This window comes from Aulonocara stuartgranti, assembly GCF_965226115.1.
Source record: "Aulonocara stuartgranti genome assembly, chromosome: 4".
In the NCBI taxonomy this organism is placed as follows: Eukaryota; Metazoa; Chordata; class Actinopteri; order Cichliformes; family Cichlidae; genus Aulonocara; species Aulonocara stuartgranti.
Genome location: NC_138942.1, coordinates 11,195,001 through 11,214,622, shown reverse-complemented (window position 1 = coordinate 11,214,622; position 19,622 = coordinate 11,195,001). Strand labels below are relative to the sequence as shown.

At 40.8% G+C, this 19,622-nt stretch overlaps 2 protein-coding genes across 2 annotated transcripts in view; both read right to left on the bottom strand.

Moving 5' to 3' along the window:
• Positions 1–2,674: 2,674 nt before the first annotated feature.
• On the bottom strand, positions 2,675–15,641 carry dnmt1 (DNA (cytosine-5-)-methyltransferase 1). The gene is made up of 34 exons (XM_082529962.1): positions 15,428–15,641; positions 14,975–15,011; positions 14,386–14,493; positions 14,034–14,274; positions 13,857–13,929; positions 13,683–13,764; positions 13,540–13,580; positions 13,407–13,461; positions 13,237–13,320; positions 13,033–13,142; positions 11,631–11,749; positions 11,444–11,536; positions 11,197–11,348; positions 10,785–10,972; positions 8,634–8,814; positions 8,442–8,539; positions 8,120–8,267; positions 7,901–8,016; positions 7,624–7,825; positions 7,407–7,540; positions 7,133–7,312; positions 6,612–6,836; positions 6,338–6,530; positions 6,019–6,109; positions 5,803–5,934; positions 5,420–5,702; positions 5,132–5,273; positions 4,794–4,960; positions 4,510–4,687; positions 4,228–4,423; positions 3,974–4,137; positions 3,670–3,786; positions 3,088–3,181; positions 2,675–2,966 (listed from the first exon to the last, which is right to left on the bottom strand). The coding sequence occupies exons 1-34, from the start codon at positions 15,472–15,474 to the stop codon at positions 2,929–2,931; spliced, it is 4,509 nt and encodes a 1,502-aa protein (XP_082386088.1). The 5' UTR covers positions 15,475–15,641; the 3' UTR covers positions 2,675–2,928.
• Positions 15,642–17,110: 1,469 nt separating this feature from the next.
• The window catches only part of s1pr2 (sphingosine-1-phosphate receptor 2), a 16,587-nt gene continuing 14,075 nt past the window's right edge, over positions 17,111–19,622 (bottom strand). Inside the window, 1 exon segment of the mRNA XM_082531048.1 lies at positions 17,111–19,622. This exon segment is cut by the window's right edge and continues 253 nt beyond it. Within this exon segment, the coding sequence (XP_082387174.1) occupies positions 18,925–19,622 (698 nt within the window). The 3' untranslated portion in view covers positions 17,111–18,924.

The following is a 19,622-nucleotide window of genomic DNA, read 5'->3' as shown; positions in this document are numbered from 1 at the left end:
GAGTTTACAGTAGAACAGCAATGTTGTCTATTTCTTTACTACAGGAAAATAATGAAGAAACATTGACAGCTGTTACAGAGGAGGAAGCAACAGAGACACTTTATGAGGTTTACATCTTTTAATACTTTGTGTACAGGAAATACAGGCGACCAATAAAGCCAGTTGAACAAAAAATCTGTTTATTCTTCTTTCAACATGTTGAGGTGATGGGTCAAAAGAAATGATTGTGACATATGGTGTCTCTGACTGCTCTTCCATCTTGTATGTCCGTGGGAGGGTCAGGATGTTCATGGTTTGGATCACTGCTGATGTTTGGTTCAGAAGGACAGTGTTCTCCTCTAATTGTGGCAATGTTGTGAAGAATCACACATGCCACAATAATGTCACATGCCCTTTCTGGGGTGACCCTGAGTCTTTGCAGGCACTGGAACCGGGCCTTAAGCATTCCGATAGTCATTTCAATTCTGGCTCTTGTCCTGCAATTAGCCAGATTATATCGCTGCTGTGGGCCCGGTTCAGGGTCAGGGTAAGGGGTAAGCAAATAGGGTAAACATGGATACCCCCTATCACCAAGCAAGTAGCCAGTGAACTCTCCTAAGACAGAAGGGTACACTTCAGTTCAAATGTCCCTGAAGCAATTGGTCTTTATATATTTTAAAGTATTCTCAACTCACCATGTCCAAATTTTGTGCTCAGTGTACATTCACGGAATATTTGTGAGTCATGGACAGAGCCTGGCCACTTGGCTTCCACATTTGTGATAATGTTGGCAGCATCACATATGATCTTCACAGTGCAGAGAACACAAATTAGCATCCATTACTATAATGAAATAATTTGTTAGTTTGAAATGCTACAGGGAACTATGTACCTGTACATTAATGCTGTGGAAAGACTTCCTGTTCACATAGTCTCCTTCATTTACTGAAGGAGCAATGATTGGAATGTGAGTGCCATCTGTACAGCCAATCACGCCTGGGAACCCTGAAAATAAATGTGCAATTTAAGTAGTAGTCCAAGTATCACCACATCATACATTAAGTTTTGGTCATCCTGATACCTGCAATTTTGTGGCATCCCTCTTTGATAAATCTTGTGGGTCTGTGACCGGGGAACACCACAGACGAGTACAGGAGACGTTTCAGTGCAACTGTAACATTCCTGACTGCCCGACAGACGGTAGCCTTGGAAACGTGCTCAGCGTCACCAATATTATACAGAAAGCTCCCGTTTGCAAGAAACCGAAGTGCAATACAAATAATATGCAATGAACTGAGAGCATGTCCGCGATGTGTCACATGCGTAATATATGGCCTGAGGATGTTATCCAAATAAATTATAGATTGTGCTGAGAAACGGTAACGTTCGCACAGAAAATCATCAGGAAATGATAAAATGTCCAAACGCGCTCTGATCACTCTCTCCCGGCGGAGAGCTCTGCGGAGAATTTGGGCTTCACGATCTACTGGCTCTTCAAGGAAGTGGCACGCCATGTCCGACACTTCCTACTGTCAGGTTTCCGACAAAGGGGCGGAGACAGTCAGGGTTAGTTGTAGTAAACCTGCTAGGGGGCAGGTTAGCTTCACGGAGTGTGTCGTCATAGTGACTCACTCAGGCTGCAGCTGAACTCGCTTTGTGAAACCGAAAACCCAGAGTTTTCGTTAACTCAGGGTATACTTACTCAGTTTTTCCACTAAACCGGCTTCCTGAAACAGGGCCCAGCAGTCTAACAGTCCCTCTGAGAATACTCGTACTTCTGCAAATTACAAGACAGGGAAGGAGCCCTGCTCCACTTACTGGACTTTTTTGTACCATTTTTGTGAATTTTAGTGCAGACAGTCTGAAAACAACTCTGTGCAAATTTAAAATGATTCAAATCACAGTCCACAAGTACTAATTTATGACTGACATAATGAATAGTTATTAGATTACAATGAGTGCTTCACTTGCAAGTATATGGTTTCTTCTCTGTATGACTGTCATGCCAGCTACAAGGTTGGTTGCAAAGCCAACAAGGTTTTAGAGCAGGGTCCCCAAGCCCAGTCCACGAGGGCTGCAGGTTTTAGATCTCACCCTGGGTCAACACACCTGAATCACATGATTAGTTCATCACCAGGCCTCTGGAGAACTTAAAGACATGTTGAGAAGGTAATTTATTCATTTAAATCAGCTGTGATGGATCAAGGACACATCTAAAACCTGCAGGGACACCGGCCCTCGTGGACTGGGATTGGGGACCCCCGTTTTAGAGTCTCCTGTCTATCAGGATGAGTTAAAAAGCTGTCATTTCAAAGTTTCTTAGATGATCAGGGAGTACATTTTACACCCAGTAGAGACATTTGGAGGATTTATCTATTCATTTTAAAGTCTTGTAATATGTGACCCCTGTGTATATTTACTTTTTTAATGTATTTCTAACCCCAAACAGATTCAGTAACAGCAAAGATTGTGGAACAAGCAGCTCAAGGAAAGGTTTTAGTACAGGTCAGACTTTAAACAGTTAAAAACCAAACTCTGCATGTTTTAACATCTGGTGTCCACTGATCTAAGGTTCATTTACAAAATGCTTCAGAATTCAAAGAGATGAGGTTTTTCAACCACTTGGCACCACTTTCTTTGATTCCCGATATATTGATCACACTTGCTGTACATTTACAATAATGAAAACTACAAGTAGAATTTCATAAGATTTATTTGAAATATTACATATAAAAACTACATACAATTTATCCCACATTAGGTGAACATTTAACAACAACAGCAACAACGTCATGATTAAAAGCACATTTAAAACTCAATGTGGAATGGTACTACATAGAAAGTCCATAGCGGCCACTTGGTGACGCCATTAAATCGCAACTTTTAAGAGAAATCATTTCACCAGCACCAGGACTTGCAGAAGTGATTCTTGATGAAATCTTTACACGCTTAATCAGAGAGCTCCATCTTCTCTTGTTTAATGTTCTCTGTGGAGGGAAAGTAAGTAAGTTAAAATAAATTAATTTTAAAAAACAAAACCACACACTTGAATGAGGATTGGTGCATTCAAATCTTAAAAGATAATCATACGATTAAACTGAAAGTCACCTGATGCTTGTTCTTCCTTCATCCTTTCCGTGATGCACCTCTTAATCTCAAGCCCAATGGCCCTGGAGAGCGGAGGGGGCACAGCATTTCCAACCTGGAAGGAAACAGAAGCAATTACTTGGCAAGAAGCTGGGAGAGATGTTTCTGGGCAGCTCATGAAATGCAGTAAAGACATCTTCATTTTGGAACTGCAACTCAGTCCAAGATGATAAAGGCCAAAATGACAAGGCCAAAAATTAAAATGCTGCTTATTTTTGTTATCATTTATGTAACAAACGAAAATAATAACACATTAATTTATCCCCCATCACCTAAATTTATTGCCTCTCACAGACATAAAAACTGTACTAAAACAAAGCAGTTTCAAAGTTTATACTTTGCTAGATTCCTGCTAAAATGTCTCTGCAAGCCTGACCAAGCGACATCTCCTGAAAGAAAATAGTCATCCCTCACGTGACTTGTACAATATTGTGACTAAAACTCGTAGCAAAGTCACTGTTGCCACTCTTACCTTCTTTGTAGCAACTGTAACCACAAAAATTTCTCAGGGATTAAGAAAAGTATTGTGATTCCAGATTGTACCTGTCTGTGTTTGTCCAGGATGTTTCCAAAGAAGCGGTAGGTGTCAGGGAACCCCTGAGAGCGTGCACACTCTCTCACACTGACAACTCTGTGCTGCTCAGGATGGAGTACACGGCCCTGTAATCAAGAGAGCCTAAGGTCAGTTTCTTTCATTTAAGAAGTGTAAACCATTTCCTGAAACACAAATTAGCTTAAGACTTAAATGCAAGTACTCTGTTTTTTCACTCCTATATTAAATAAATTTGAAGGAATGTTTAATGTAAACAAACTGAAAAAAACAAAAACAAAAAACAAACTTGCGTACCTGCTTGCCCATTGGTTCAGGATTGGTGACTGTTGTGCTGAAGAAACCATCCCATTCCAACCTGCCATAGAGTCCCGCCCAGTGATTATGGCGGTTCCCAGTGTGGGGCAAACACCAGGGGATCAGGGTATTAAACTGCCTGTCTGCAGGGTCACAAGGCTTACCTAAAAAGACATTTGCATGGAAACTATAAGAGATGTATCCCAGATGGAGATTTAAGCTCTACAACTTTTTTTTTTTTAAGTCCTGCATACCTCCTGCACAGGTGCAAACACCTCTGAGTGCACCGGTGCCGCTACGCCCATTCTTCTTATCATGATGTGTGTAACGCAGTTTCTTAGTCAGGGTGCCATCCTTCAGTCGCACCTCGATGTTGGGCAGATCCCTCCAGTCGGAGCCTGGAGCCAAGGGGATGTAACGCATCCGACCCTCAACCAGTGCACTCATATCCTGTAATGCAGATCATGTAACTTCTGTCATAAAGTTATTCTTTAATGACTGAAAGAGTGAGCCAACATGAGAACACCACAACTCACCTTGCAGATATGATCTCTGAGGATAGGCTGGTACTGTGTGCCTCTGATCTGCCTCTGGAACCAAGACTGGGGCTCCCCATTGTAGGAAATCTCCAGTGCAGCTGCACCATTGCGAATCTCTGGCAGGTCAGACATGGTATCCCTGACAGTGATAGTTCTGTAGATTCCACCATTGCCTCTGTAGACAGAAATTAGTGACAATGATGCTTTAATGTCTTGTGAGAAAGATTTGCAACCTAAAAATACAATATAAGCAACCCAGAAGGGGAAAGGGTTTACATTACCGTGTGACATTGCTGACGTATCTCTTTTCACCCACCACAACGCTGAGAGAGCAAGCTCTGGGGGCAAACACATGCAGAGGCTCAGGATAGCGTGGCAGCTTCTCTCCCGGAGCAGCAGCCAGGATGATGGCCCTGCGCCGGGTCTGAGCAACACCGTACTGACCGGCCTAATGAGAGCAGAATGCAGCGCATTAGTGATCCTTTATTGTATGAGAAGAAAATAAAAACCTTATAGCAAGCTGTTGGTTAACAACACAAGCTCTGAAATTTGTTTCAAGTCAATTTCATTTTAGCTTCACCCAAAATTTCACAGCAGAAAAGTTTAAGGTCTGACCCACCTGCAAGACACCAAAGGTACACTGGTATCCCATTCGCACAAGACAGCGCAGTGTGAGCTTCAGGACCATAGAGTTTTTGAATGACACAAAGTTCCTCACGTTCTCAAGCAGGAAAAATTTGGGTCTGTAGTAGTCACAGTAGCTGCAATAAGAAGAAACAAATAATAATAATTTAAAAAAACAAAACAAAAAAACAACACTATTAATGCGAGGTTAAGAGTTTTTGTGGGAAACAAAAAAGCTTGCTGCACAGTGTCGGCGAAAGTTGATGACTTTAGGCGAACCAACCTAAGATAGGAGACAACAAGTGAGTTCTTGAATTTGGAGTAAGTGCGAGAGTTGAAGCGGTTCATCCCACTGAACCCTTGACAAGGAGGCCCTCCACACAGCATCTCCACATCACCCTTCTGAGGCAGCTTCTGGCCAAGAGAATTTGTTTTCTCTCCAGACATGACCAACTTTAGCAAGATGTTGCAGTCCTCGGTGAACACCGTTGTGCCTGGGTTGTTCAGTCTGAAGGCCTGTGCTGCTGGCTCCCACATCTCTATAGCCCAGAGGGTCTCAGAGATTGCTAAAGGCAACAAGCAGTTACGTTTTTGTACTGCAGTCCCAAAACAAACAAACAAAAAAGATGATTTTAAAACATTTTGTGAGTGGGTTGCAACATTTACCAGCCTGGTGGAATCCCTCAGAAAGTCCACCGCAGCCAGAGAACACATCCAATGTGCGATACTTGGGCACTTTAGGTTTAGGCTGTGAGTCCGGCTGTTCCTGTGCAGCTGAAGCTTTTCCTTTGCCTTTACCTTGGGAAACCAAATTTAATACATTAGGATTTCAGAGACTACTAAAAATCAATTTTTGAAGGAAAATATAAATACAATTTCTACCTTTTCCTTTGCCCTTTCCTTTTCCTTTATGGACAGTTGAACGAGCATGATTTGGGGGATCCTCAAAGCTTTTTGCCTTTGCATTATAGGCCTGTGAAGGAGGCACAGTATGGAAATAAGACTGCAGTTTCTACACTGAATTGAAGACATGTTCAAGACTTTTTCAAATAAATGTTCCAGTATTAGACAAAATCTACCATGTCAACTGTTTTTGCTTTCTTCTATGCACGTGGGGTTGTCATTACAAGAAATTGTTTTTGATGAATTGATAAATAGATGATTAGAGTTTAAAGATTAGAGTAGAAAGAAAGTACTGTACCTCAAGAAAATAGAAGCGCTCAGGTCCAGCACTGGAGTAGTCCTGGATGGATTCATTCAGGTCCTCTGCATATTCTACCTGGCAGCGGCCGAGTACGTCACCCATGTTTACGGTCACTTCTTCATCACTCCAGTACAGCTGATTGATGTCTGTATGGTAACTAGCTTTGACACCTTTGTGTGTGTTCTCAGGCCTGGAAAACAAGATAAAATTTGTTAAAGTCTTAAAATTTGTCCAATTTATAGCAACCCATTAAACTGTTAACAGTTTTTACCTGTAGAACTTGTAGAGTCGCAGTTTGACGTCTGACATCTCGGGTTTCCCATTGCTACGCCTGTGACAGAAGATCTCCTTGATGCGCCCAACACGGAAGGGCTCAGGAGCGTCCAGGTTTGAGCCCTTGATGTAGTCTGAGGACTTCCTGTAATACTCTGGATACAGATCCTCATCCACATCGTCTTTCCTGTGGGATCGCTTCACTGGACTGGCTGGCTTCACACTGAGAACCACATTGTTATAGAGGTAAGTGGTGGCCAAATTTTTTAATATACTTTAATATTAGCCACGATACTCAATCTTCCCTTTTTAATAAAGAACAAAATTTATTCAACCTGAAAAAAATAAAAATATAAACAGGCGACCCGTGTGTAAAGAAGGCCCTCTAGTGGCTGAAGCTGCACTACACATGTAGACTCCTCGTTCATGCAAACTACCGTAAGACTGAAACTTCTAAATAGCGTTAGACAGTACATGTGTATTCATCATTCTACAGGTCTGAATAAAAGTAACACTCACCTGAAATTAAAAGCCTCAGGGGGAAGGTAGACGCTGTCCCCCACCCTGAACTGCTCTCCTTTAAAGCAAGCCATAGCATACAAAGCCTTTGTGTCATGGTTTTCATTCTCCAGGGGTTCAAATACACGAGGCTTATCTTTGTCCTCTCGCTCTTTAGTCCTTACACAGCTGCCACAGAACCTGAAGGTGAAAGTAGAGATTTTAAAAATGTAAAAAAAAATAAATCAAGGAAAAGATCACGAGCAGCATAAATGAATGTGTAGCTGGTGCTTACTTGAATTTGCATTCTTCTGATGGAGATGTCTTCGGAGGCATTTCAAACCTGGCATATTCTGTGTCATACCAGAACTGATAGAAAAAACTCTTCCCGTCATCCTCAATCACCTTGAGGTCAACATCCACACCACCCTAAAATTACAGAAGCAACTGTTACATGAAGAAAATTACAATAAAAGCAGCTTCAGATCTTTCTAGCCCCTTTAAAAACTTACCTCCATAAACCAGTTGTTCGATGGGGCTTTATACATAACATCAACTTTGCCTTGGACATAATTGAGCAGCATGTCCTCACATTCATCCACAATGACAAGCTCGAGTGGATCTGAAGTCTCACCGAGCACCGTGTCTATTCCACGAAGGAACCAGTGGGCATGAAACATCTTTCCATTATTATCCTCCCACATTGACGTGATCCTAAGAAAACACCTCATTAGATTTGAGAATTGACCTGAGAATTGAATATTATTATACTATGTCTGAAACGCTTACCTTGCCAGATACAGTGGAATGGATGGATCCTCTGATGAAACTGAGACACAGTCTCCCACCTCCAGCAGTTCATCGTTCAAAGAGACCTTCCTGTAGTATTGCTTCTTCCCTTCAGTCTGAAAGGAGTTAAAGATGAATATTTTTATATGACCAGTGCTGGGAGCCACTGCTGCACTAGAGGGTAGTTCTATTAATCTACCACACTGGATGAAAACATACGTGAATAGATTCTCCAATCCATGTAAGTTTGCACTGGGTCTGCTTCTTTCTTTTGGCATGAGGAACCTTTTTAGGCTTCTCCACAGGAACATCTTCCTCCTCAATGTTCTCATCATCTTCAGCCTCCTTGACTGCAAGGTTGGGGCATCTAAACAGAGATAGATAGATTTAAAGAGATTAATACGACTGCAACACCAAGCTGTATATAAAATATCATGTCTGTGTTTTATTCCTTCTTGCTTAAAATATTATGACAGATAAAGTCACTGATGCAAATATCTGGAAAAGCATTTGTAGGCAACACATTCAAAAAAATGCTCACCTTCTCTGCCTACAAGCTTGTTTGCTTTTTCCACTTCCTCCAAATTTGATCATGTCTTTGCAAGCTGCACACTTTCCACAATCAGGAGACTGACAAACCTGTCCACACACACAGAAAAAGAATTCAATATGCATAAGAATTACAGAGGATGGACATCAACATCAGATACTGTACAGATAGTATCCAACTTGCCTCACAGACACCACAGCGCTGTCTTTTCATGGCGCTTTCTTTATCATTCTGCTCTATCTGATCAGAGAAGAATGCATCAAAGATCTGGTAGACCAGCTTTGTAGTGGTTGCTTTAGTTGGTCCCTTACTATCTTTTTCTATCTTTGTTGGGTGACGAATAGCCTGTCTTCTGGCAGCCCTCCTGTCAACAGAACAAAGTGCATGGTCAGAAGACGCAGATTTTACTCTGCACAAATACCTGACGATAAGTGACGTAATGGCATTATGAAGCCCCTGGCCATCAACACACCACAGCATCAGGCCATGCAAAGAAACAAGCAAACCAAACTAAACAAACAGAATGTTCAATGCAGAGTTTCCATCTGATGTAAGAGGCAATAAAGTTCTCTCCGTGGGAAGCAATTGGGCCTGCATGGGAAAAAACAACAACAAAAAAACAAAAACAAAAAACACACCAACATGTGCCAACTTCCTGAGTGTAAAGACTGCTTTGATCTCCTTTGGCTTTTGTTCTTCCTGTCAAAGATATAAATAGCATTCGCTGCAAGAACTCTGAACTCTTAACAAATTCTAACCCATGTTTGAGGAAGTGTCATATTTCTTATTAAACAAGATGGATAACCCTCACCTATATGAAGGCTTTTGAGCGTTAACTCATACAGGCTCTAACTAAATCAAAGTTAATTCCAAATATAAAGAGAATACCCTGACAGCACCACACTCAGGCGATGAAAAGTTTCGTTTTTAATTCTGATGCTTTACAGCTGTGGGGCTGCCCCATGTTCAAACACAAAGCTTGAACTTGGGACTTTCCAAGTCTTCTTGTTCTATGGATTATGAATTTCGTAATGGGAAAAAAAAAAAAGTTTACGAGAAAAAGCCTCCGCATAGCCATTATGAAACTTAAAACACTTCTTTCTTCACCTACTATTAAGAGACTGTGCATCTCTTGCACAATATGCTCCTTTTCTAAATGTATCATTTTTGAAGCTGCCAGATACAAGATCAGAATCTCAGGAGAACTAGCTTTCTATGAGGAAGCACTGACCAACAACGACACTGCTAGAGGCATGATGACTGTTTTTAACGTTCACATTTGTTTTGCACAAGTGCTTATAAATGTCAGCAACAATCTCACTATACTACTAGCATCAAAGCACCTCAGACTTTAGCAACCCACCCACTGTTGGGTAAGTAAGTCTGTGGTAGAAGTTACTTTTTGAAAGTGAATGCCCTTTCCCAAACCTGCCCGTTTCCAAGGACCACATTCCAGATTGTTCTGTATAACAAATCGGGTATCACAAAATATTAAATATAAACACATCACAAGTGTTCAACGAGTTGAAATGTGAAAAGACGATTTGTATGTTTTAAATAATGTTCTGTTAAACTCGAGTGGGATGTGCCAGTCTAGTTAAGTTGTTTCTGCAAAGTTCGTTTTAATCCTATGACATCTTTAAATAAATCAATCACCGCACTCGCGCCGATTACACAAATCTGATATACGTGGCCAGATTTCAAATCTGCTGGATAAACTAAAAATAAACCACAATGTAAAGCCAAAAAATATAAAATGATTTAAAGTAGAAATAAAACTTTAGCATGAAATCTGGTGTAGTGCTCTTTGTCCATAAAGTTTCTAAATGCTTCACATTAAACACACCACCAAACAAGCTAAAGATGCATTCACAATGAGGCCTACCTACCAGTACAGCAGCATGCTGCATTAGGAAATGTTAAAGGAATGTTAGACATTAGGGAGAACAGGGAGCAGAAATACAGGAATATAAGCACAAATGAAATGGATAGTTTTAAAACCCGAAGGGAGTCAAAATAGCTGCTGATAGAAGAAAAAATAAAAATGGGAAAGCTGAAACTGGATTTTTCATTATAAATTATGTATTACATGTTTCTTCAATGCACTTCAGATTCAACATTAAGCTATTATTTCAAGTATTTGCAGAATCAATTCAGACCATTTTCTCTGAAATCTCAGAAGACTGCAGATTCACAATCCAACAGATGAGACCAACACCCTTGAAAAATGAATCATTTTAAGTATTGATGCAAAATTATCACTATACATCTAAGCATACAAAACAGAAAGTTGTAACAAAAAAAAACAAAACAAAAAAAAAAAAGTTTAAGCACCTTTTTCCTAGAGTGACTCCTGCAAGCTTGATCAGGTCTCTCATGCAGGGAGTAACAATAATTGGCTGCTCATCCGAATCACCGGCCTCATCGTAGCTCTCCACCTGCTCTACAACAAACTGGGCATGGCGCAGGAGCGTGTCTTCAGTGAAGCAGTTGAAGTTGAGTCCTGCAGGAGGCACAGTTGTCTGAGGGAATGGAAAACAGGGCATAATAAGCTTTGGACATGTCATTAAGAAAAAAATAAATAAAAATTTGATCCCTGTGGGAAACCAACACAGCAACAGGCAGGATCACTTTATATGAATGGAAATATACACAGTAAAACATTTTTTAAAAATTCTCAAACAGATACCACGACAGGAACCCGGATTCAAAGACAAGAGTTTGTTTCATTCACACAAGACTGCACCTCAATCTTATTGAGTAGGTCTTCATAGGTAGCATCAGGATTCTTCTGGAGGAATTCAACCACTATCTTGCTCATATAGATCTTCTCTTGCATCAGTGCAAAGATGGGAGCATACTCCTCACTGGGCTGCATTAAGATGTAGTCAGCAAAAGCTAGATAAGGAAAGAGTTGGATAAACATTAGTGTACTGTATATATGGATTTATTTATTTTAACTAAATGGAGAAGAAAATACACAATTATACTACCTGTAGTGAAACCAATCAAAGCTTTTTCTCCACCATCAAAACCAGTGATCCACCAGGCATTAATGGGTCCCAGCTTTTTGGCAGGAACACCACCTAAAAATACAGGGGGGAAAAAAAAAGGTTATAAAAGCTAAAAGACAATGTACAATCATAATGAACTTTCTATAACTGGACAGGTTTTCCATACCATCCATACAAGGGTTGTCATCATAGATGGGTTTGACAACACAGCTGAAGTAAAGCTCAACATTCTTCTCAATAAGTCCAGAGTCGAATGGACAGAGATGGCCACGCTTGTCATAAACACTGCAACACACATTGTTATACCATATGACTGACAAAAACTTTAAGTTTTAGAATATAAAAACAGTCTAATTAGAAGGAACACATCTGTTCTTCTAAACTCCTTTTACTTTAGGGATCACCACAGCAGATCATCTGCCCATCTCTCACTCCATTCCTAACATCGTTCTGTCACGCCAACCCACTGCAAGTCTTCCTTCACCACATCATGGATCTTCTCTATGGTCTCTTGCCCTCCACAAGGTTACTATCCATACTCTGTCCAAACCTTGCGTCTCTAACCCTGTCTGCAAATCTCTGAACCTGATCTGTACTCATTCATAATACTATCAATTCTGGACCCTGACAATTAAAATCTGATTATCTACAGCTCCGCCTCCAGTCTTGTCTGTATGTCTCAATACCATCTTGTAAACCTTCCCTTTCGCTATTGCTGATATCATTCTGTCACGAATCACCCCTGACCCATTTCGAAAGCCTCTCCACCCCTGCCCAACTCCCTTCTTCACCCCTCATGTGCTGTCCTTTGCTTAAGGTTGAGCCAATTTCAATACTACTTGCAGCAGTGCTTAGATGTCTCCCTTTCACACAGCTTTCATTCTTCTCTCCAGAGCATACCCCCCATTTTTCCACTCTCTTCCACCTCCTTCCTATTGTTACTACAGATCACTATGTCGTCTGCAAACACCCTTCCTGCCTAACCTCATCTGTCAATCTGTCCATCACCACTACAAACAAGAAGGGACTCAGAGCAGATCCCTCATGTAATCCCACCCCTACAATGAACCCATCTCACCAGTATATGTTTTTTTTTAGATCCACAAGGATGCAGTGCAACTCTTCTTGTCATTGGATAGTTCTCCACCACTCTCAAAGCAAACATCAAATCTGTTGTGCTCTTTCTGTGTGAAGCCACATACTTCATGGTATCAAACTTTACCCCACTGTAGTTACTACTACCACCACCTCATCTGACCAACCACCTTTCCAAGCTATCCTTTTCATAGATGCCCTCACCCATTTCCTGCACTTCCTGACCAACAGTTCCCCTCCGTCATTTTCTTCATTCTTGAGTTCCTCAAGGTACTATTTCCACCCTGTCACCACCCTCTTGACATAATAGTACATTTCCAACTCTATCCTGCTGCCCATTCAAGCTTGATGTCTCCCTCTAGCCAGTCACAGATCTTTCTTTCCTTGCAGTTTTGTTTTGTTCCTCTTACCTAACAAGCTGTGTATGTTACCTCACAGGAACAAAACCTTAATAAAGATGGAGAATTACTCACCTGAAGTTTGTGATCTTGTGCTGTGGCAGATCCTCATAGCTCTCAAATCCATCCTCATTGGAGTCAAACAGTGAGAGGCGCTCATCTGTTAACATTTCAGGCTCATCCAGCTGAAACACAGAAATTATGTTTCAGCAGACAGAAATTATATATATATAAAATTTAAAACAAACAAAACTGCAGTTTATGTTTGCAAGTTCTCACCGCATTATCAGGATCCCCTTGGAAAAACTTCAGGTCAGAATCATCTAGGTACTGTCTACAGTCTTGACATTTGGGTGGTGGTGTCTGAACAGTAACAAAAACACAATCCAGTCAGCACGAAGCAATAATGCCTTCAAAAATGTTTACAATTCACCTATCTAAATCACTACCTTTACAGCAGAAACCGGCTTTACAATGTCACTCTTGGATTCTTCTGGAGCAGCACTGCATAAAGAAAAGTGTCAACACATTTGCTTGTATAAACTATATCACAATTGTTGCTCTCAAGCTAAAGATACTTACTTGTCATCCGACTCCACTTTGAGACGTTTCTCCTCCCGAGACTACAAACAAATTTGAAAGTATGTGGAGGGTTATTTATCTGACACGGAGGAACTGTTTCTACTCATGTTTTTTTACATTACTTGTACATAACATTACGGTACCTCCTCAATGTCATCATCTTTCTTCGGTTCATTCTGTCCGTTGACAGCTTCTCCATTCAAGTCCTCTGACTTGCGCTTCTGACTGAAAGACATTTATTTCAAGCAGGTTAGAGTGACTGAAGTTTTGTTTTATGCCAAAATACATAAATGAATTAAATATATTCCTATACGCACACTTTAGTGAACATTGACAAGATAGTTGGCTGTTTCCCACTGTTTCTGGTAACCCTGGTACTTGCTGGAGACTCTACAAAAGGAAAAAAATTTATTTTAAAAATTACCTTTGCTTAAATAACTGGAGAAAGCCACTGAATGTGCAGGTGATCTCCATCTTAAGAGATTTAAACGTACTTTTTGTGTCAGAATTTGCCTTGCTCCTCCGTCCACCCTTCCCTTTCGAAGAAGTTGGTGACTTGACAGATTCCTCCTCCTCCTGTACGCTCATGGTTACATCTTCATCATGCTCGTCTTTGTGCGAACCATTTGAAAAGCCATTCGTCTTTCCATTCTTCTCTGCGTCATCAGAGTGGGAGCCATTTTCAAGATGAAGTTCTTTTCCAAGTAGGGCCTTCACTTTAGAGATATAGACCTCCTTTAAAAAACAAAAACAAAAAGCACATGACATATGTCACAAGTTAGATGACAGAAAGTCAAGTACGGTTTTAGGATTAATATCAATTTGGACAACTTACAACTGACTGACCTTTGAGATCTCTGAACTTTTCATTTTTTCCTCCAGACTGGTCAGCTGATCCTGAGCATCAACATGCAGAAAGTCCTGCACCAACTTGAGCTTCTCTTTCACATGTTCCTGAAGTGACATTTTAAAAGAGAATAAGAGCTAATGAATAAAGTCCAAAAAAAAAAAAAAAAAAAGGCGGCACAACTTATGCACTCACAGGCACGGGGATAAACACACAAAACTTAAAGAACACAACTGTCTTAAACTGGATTGCATTACTTAACGAGACAATATGCAACCTGGAAACTATCACATAGTACATATTTAACTTCTCCTGTTGACATCGCACCACTGGTGTCAGTTTCCTTATGCTGTCCACCAGAAACAGCTCAAATAGAAAATGGCACAAAAAAAGAAGACTAAAGCTGATCCTCGTTCATTTTATTTATAACTATTTATGATATAAGGGGAGTGCAATGCGGATTGAGTCTGGAACTTCCCTTTGAGGTGACAGTATAGAAACAGACTAAAATACTAAACATTTAGTTCTTCCACACTAAACTTCCGTTTCAGAACTACTAGATAAGCATGTTTTGAGTCCACAGCTCACCTCATCTGCAGATCCTTCCTCATCCAACCTCTGCAAGCTGTAAACAAAGGAGAATCAAAACAGTGCTGGGGTAAGTCAGAGCGAATGGTGTAGGAGCACATCCTTTGCTATACTGCAGCAATAAAACACTGACAGCGGGAAAGCAGAAACACAGATAACAAAACTTCCTGAGTGGCGCCAAATCTCACACGCTGTCCCATCCATTGGTAGGCTAATGATGCTAACTGGCTAATAGTGCATACCGCATTAGCCCTGTCAATGGCAAAAAGCTAATGTTAGCAACATCTGTTTGCACAGGTAAAAGGGAAACCGCCAGTAACGCTCAGGACAACCACAGAAAGTCTAACCCACCAGGACTGCCATTTCAGCTTTAACAGCCGCTGTTATGGCTTTTGAAATAAAAGCTGCAAGCTAGCTACATCAGTAGAACACTATTAGCATTCATTACAGTACCTTTTCCGGACATCGTCCGGGAGAGGCAGGGACGTCCTGGTTGGCATCGTAAACGAGCGTAAGACACGAGCGACTAAAATGTTTTAAAACCGTTTAAAACTCCACTATCATTAACCACCGCGCAGCTCCACGGTGACTGTCTGTCTGCAGATGGATGCTATAAGCAATTCGGGCGCGCGGGCCGTCTTTTCGCGCGGAAACCCGGGTGTTGTGGACTGTACCACTGTAGCTATGTACAGGTAAAACAGTTTCGATGATGGACTTAATACATCCTTGATGTACGTATCGTTTGTGACCGGAATTACACGTTTATGTCATAAATGTTATTAATAAAAGAAAAATGGGAATTTTTGTCTCTTTTATAAAGAAATAATTTATCTAGAAATGCACAATTAAACCGATCCACCCTTACTGTTTGATAGATGTCGAAGTGGTCTGACCAGGCGGAAGTTGTTGTTTACTAATGAGCTATCGCAGCAAGACATCTGCATCTGTTGTATTACTACTACTTAAAAAAGTACAATTAAAAAAACATTGACTGGATGGCATCGTAAATGTGATACACAATGTAGCTGTTGTATTATTGTAGGGTAACAATAGTTGATTATCCACTGTGGATCACTTCCAGTGCGACTGTACTATCCATGCCTCAGGTCATGATTGCCTTAAGTTGTTTGTAGATATTTTGATTTGGGCGACTGCAATGTCATTATGAGCAAATAAATACGGAGACAAGGTCCTTCAACTATAACCAGCTACGTGCCTATTCCACCACAAGGTGGCAGTGTGTCATCGGTAGAGGATTAATCTCAGGCGGTCAATTTGTTCTTGTACAGTATTTACACATGGAAACCCACCATGTCCGCTTTTACCACCAGCTTTTATTGACACTTGTTTATTCTGTTATTATATTAATTGGTCAGTGTTTAGCTGTGTGTACAGTCACTGCACAGTTGAATAATGTTTAGAAATAGGCGGGGTTTTTGTTCTTTTCCTTTAGTCTAAATTGTAAAGTACTTCAAATTTCGTGCTGTTCTACAGCAATGAGCTTACATGGGCTGTGCTTTATGTGTACACAACTTCACATACAGGTTTCTGAATCTGATGTAATATCCTGCAGCGCTATGGAAAGACTTGGCAGACATCCCAGCAGCACAGCCTCCTGGGGCTGATTCAGCCAGCGTTCCCACCCAGGAATCCTGGATGTCTGACAGGAAACAGGCCCAAATCTCCCAAGGCCTCTATAAGTCAGCCTCCCCCCTCACCCCAAGCATCCCTCTTACCCAGAAAAACCTCTCCCGGGGCTTTTTCTTTATGCTTCTCTCAGACAAACACTTACAAACAGGCCATCTTCTCCACCACACCCCACTTTAAGCCCCCGCACTCTGTCCTCTGCCCAGCTTCCCATCCTTTTCAGGTCTACCTTTAGCCTTAAAGCAAAGCTATATTTTCATCAGGTAAGATAGCCATGATTAATCACAAAGCAGTATTTGCACAAACAATCACAGGCTTTCATGTTGAGGCTAGTGTTTTTCTGACCTTGTCAGAGCATGTTTGGATTTAATGCTGCATTTTAATTCCTTCTAAGATGGATTCACAATAAAAAAAAAGAGGCAACTCAGGACATGCAGAAAAGTTGCAGCTGCCACACTGGTTGAGTAAAGCTAAAAATCACACGCACACTTTTTTTTCAGTATTTCATTTATTTTTATAAAACTGGAATTAACAAAAAGGCATGTACCTATTAGTGTTTCAGATTGTACCAGTTTAATACAGGAAGCGTGCTACTGGACACACACAACTATTGCACACAAGACATTGCATAAAAAAAGTCATACATACTGTACAAAGACACATACATACAAAACATACACAGTTATTTATATATATATAACATAAAAGTTGGCGAACTCATAGGTACACCGATTTAAAAAAAAAAAAATGGGGGAAAGGAAACATCACGGAAGCTGCCAAAGTGCGTGTCCATCTAAATTTAGAAGTCAATATAAAAAATAAAATAAAAAATAAAAACACTGACAGGGAGAAGAGTTTTAATTGTGTGTCCATGAGAAGAAGGTTACAGTAAGCCTAAACAACAGGAACCGGACACTGAAAAAATAGAACTTCCTATGGCTGAGGGAAGTTGCGTGTTGTAGGATGTCAGGGAACGAGGATGAAGCTGACCTCCCAGGAGGGCAGATACCTCTCGTGCGTCTGAAACCGGATCTTCTGCTATTTTGTAGACAAGGTGAGGGGTCTTGAGAAACATGAGACGGGTTTGGATCTTTATTTGCACACGGCTTATGGTTTGCAAATTAAACCAAGATGTTCACAACAAATTCTTGTTCATGGTGCTGTTTGAAAATTCACAGTAAGAGTGATCTACCCTGTTTATCCCACTCTCTGTTTGTCAATGACTTTGTAATTCCAAATGATGGTTAATAATACTGTCGACAATGGGGTACATGCCCCGAACACTTCATACATACATTCAGCCTTTTGCCCCCATGAGGAAGGCACAAACAGAGGCAGCACATTGATTCTATGTTACTACAACACTGCAAGGGCATCTGTTCTTTTAGTTAAAGCTTCTAAACAGCTGTTATTGAGTCAAATTTGCCATCTGTGCCTACTCCCTTAAGGAAATGTGCATTCTGATTAGGCCTTCCTCAACGGAAACTGTTTAGATACAAAAGACAACAGTAAAAGCAAGAGGGGCAGATTAAGAGGACAAATGAGGGGAGGGGTGTTAGTGATGGAAGCCGTATCTGGAGTATATCATACATGTTAGCTCTTACAGTCTGAGTTTCATGCATTAAATGTGAGCAGATTACACAAGTTTGTTGTAGTTTATCAAAAGGTACGGTTATATAGGGACTATATAGTCCTGGTTTTGTCAAAGGACTACTTAGTAATTTTGTTTCAGTTGACCACTGCCACTGACTCTGTAAATAATGAGTGATGCAACTTTAAGCTTAATGCATACATATTTCAGTGAGGAAGAGTAATGTGGTTTAATCTTACACAGGGCAGAAATCTCTACAGTAAACTACAAAGTGCAATTTTGCAAGCTTTGCATTGACACAGTTCTTGAAAGTCCCAAACAGCTATTACATAACTATGATATTATGCACATTATTTTTGGCTTTTAAAAGGGTTTAACACATTTAAAAGATGAACATGATCATAGGTATATAAGTGAAAATGGTTTGCTCCACAATCGAGAAAAGTACCCATGAGAACGTTATAGTTTCTCATTTACTACGTTGGTTTCCTCTTGCATTTTTACACCAGCTGCATGGGTGATTTTAATTGCATACCGATTATAAATTCACACAGTATCAATTGTAATGAGAGATTTAAGTCTGTGTCTCAAAGACAGCTTTGTCCCAGCCTCACCCACTTGTCTTAGATCCAGGACGTGCTAGCTTGTTTCTTTTTCTCACACTAATACACATGATATCCTTGGACCCTATCAAACACCCTATCAAACCCTATCAAACACAGGTGGTGCATTCTTTCATAATAGGCATTTTCTGGTGTTCAAGTTTGTTGGTGCAGTGTTCCAGAGAGCTGGAACTCTTTAGAGGAACCAGACAACGTTCAGAAGGCCGCCCACTTTGCAGCACGCCCCAGCAGCAAATCAAACGGAGGAACTCCCTTCTCATGTCCTTACTGCGCAGCGTGTAGATCACTGGGTTAAGCGCAGAATTCAGAGTGGCAATGCAAAAAAAGGTGCTTGATTTGGAGAGGATAGGGCAGGAATATATGCTGCAGGACGAATCCAGAAGGAGAATTGTAAAAGCGGGCAGCCAGCAGACAATGAAGACTCCCACCACTATTGTGACCGTTTTCAAAAGGGAATAAGCTTGTGAGTTGGTTGCTTCCTGGTGGCTGGAGCGTACAATCAAATAGATTTTCACATAGAGGATGACAATAGAGAGTAGTAGGAGGCTGAAAACAGTGACGACAAACACAATGTATTTCTTAGAGTAAAGTGGCAAAACTGCCGAGCATTCAGGGAGGTTGTCGATGCAGTTCCAGCCGATGATGGGGAGTCCTCCAAGAAGGATGGAGGTAACCCAACAGGCTCCAATCAGCAGAAACATTCGGCATGTTTTGTTGGAGCCGTATACCTTTACCTTGGTGATAGCGATATAGCGCTCTATAGCTATTGCCAACAGGCTGAAGACTG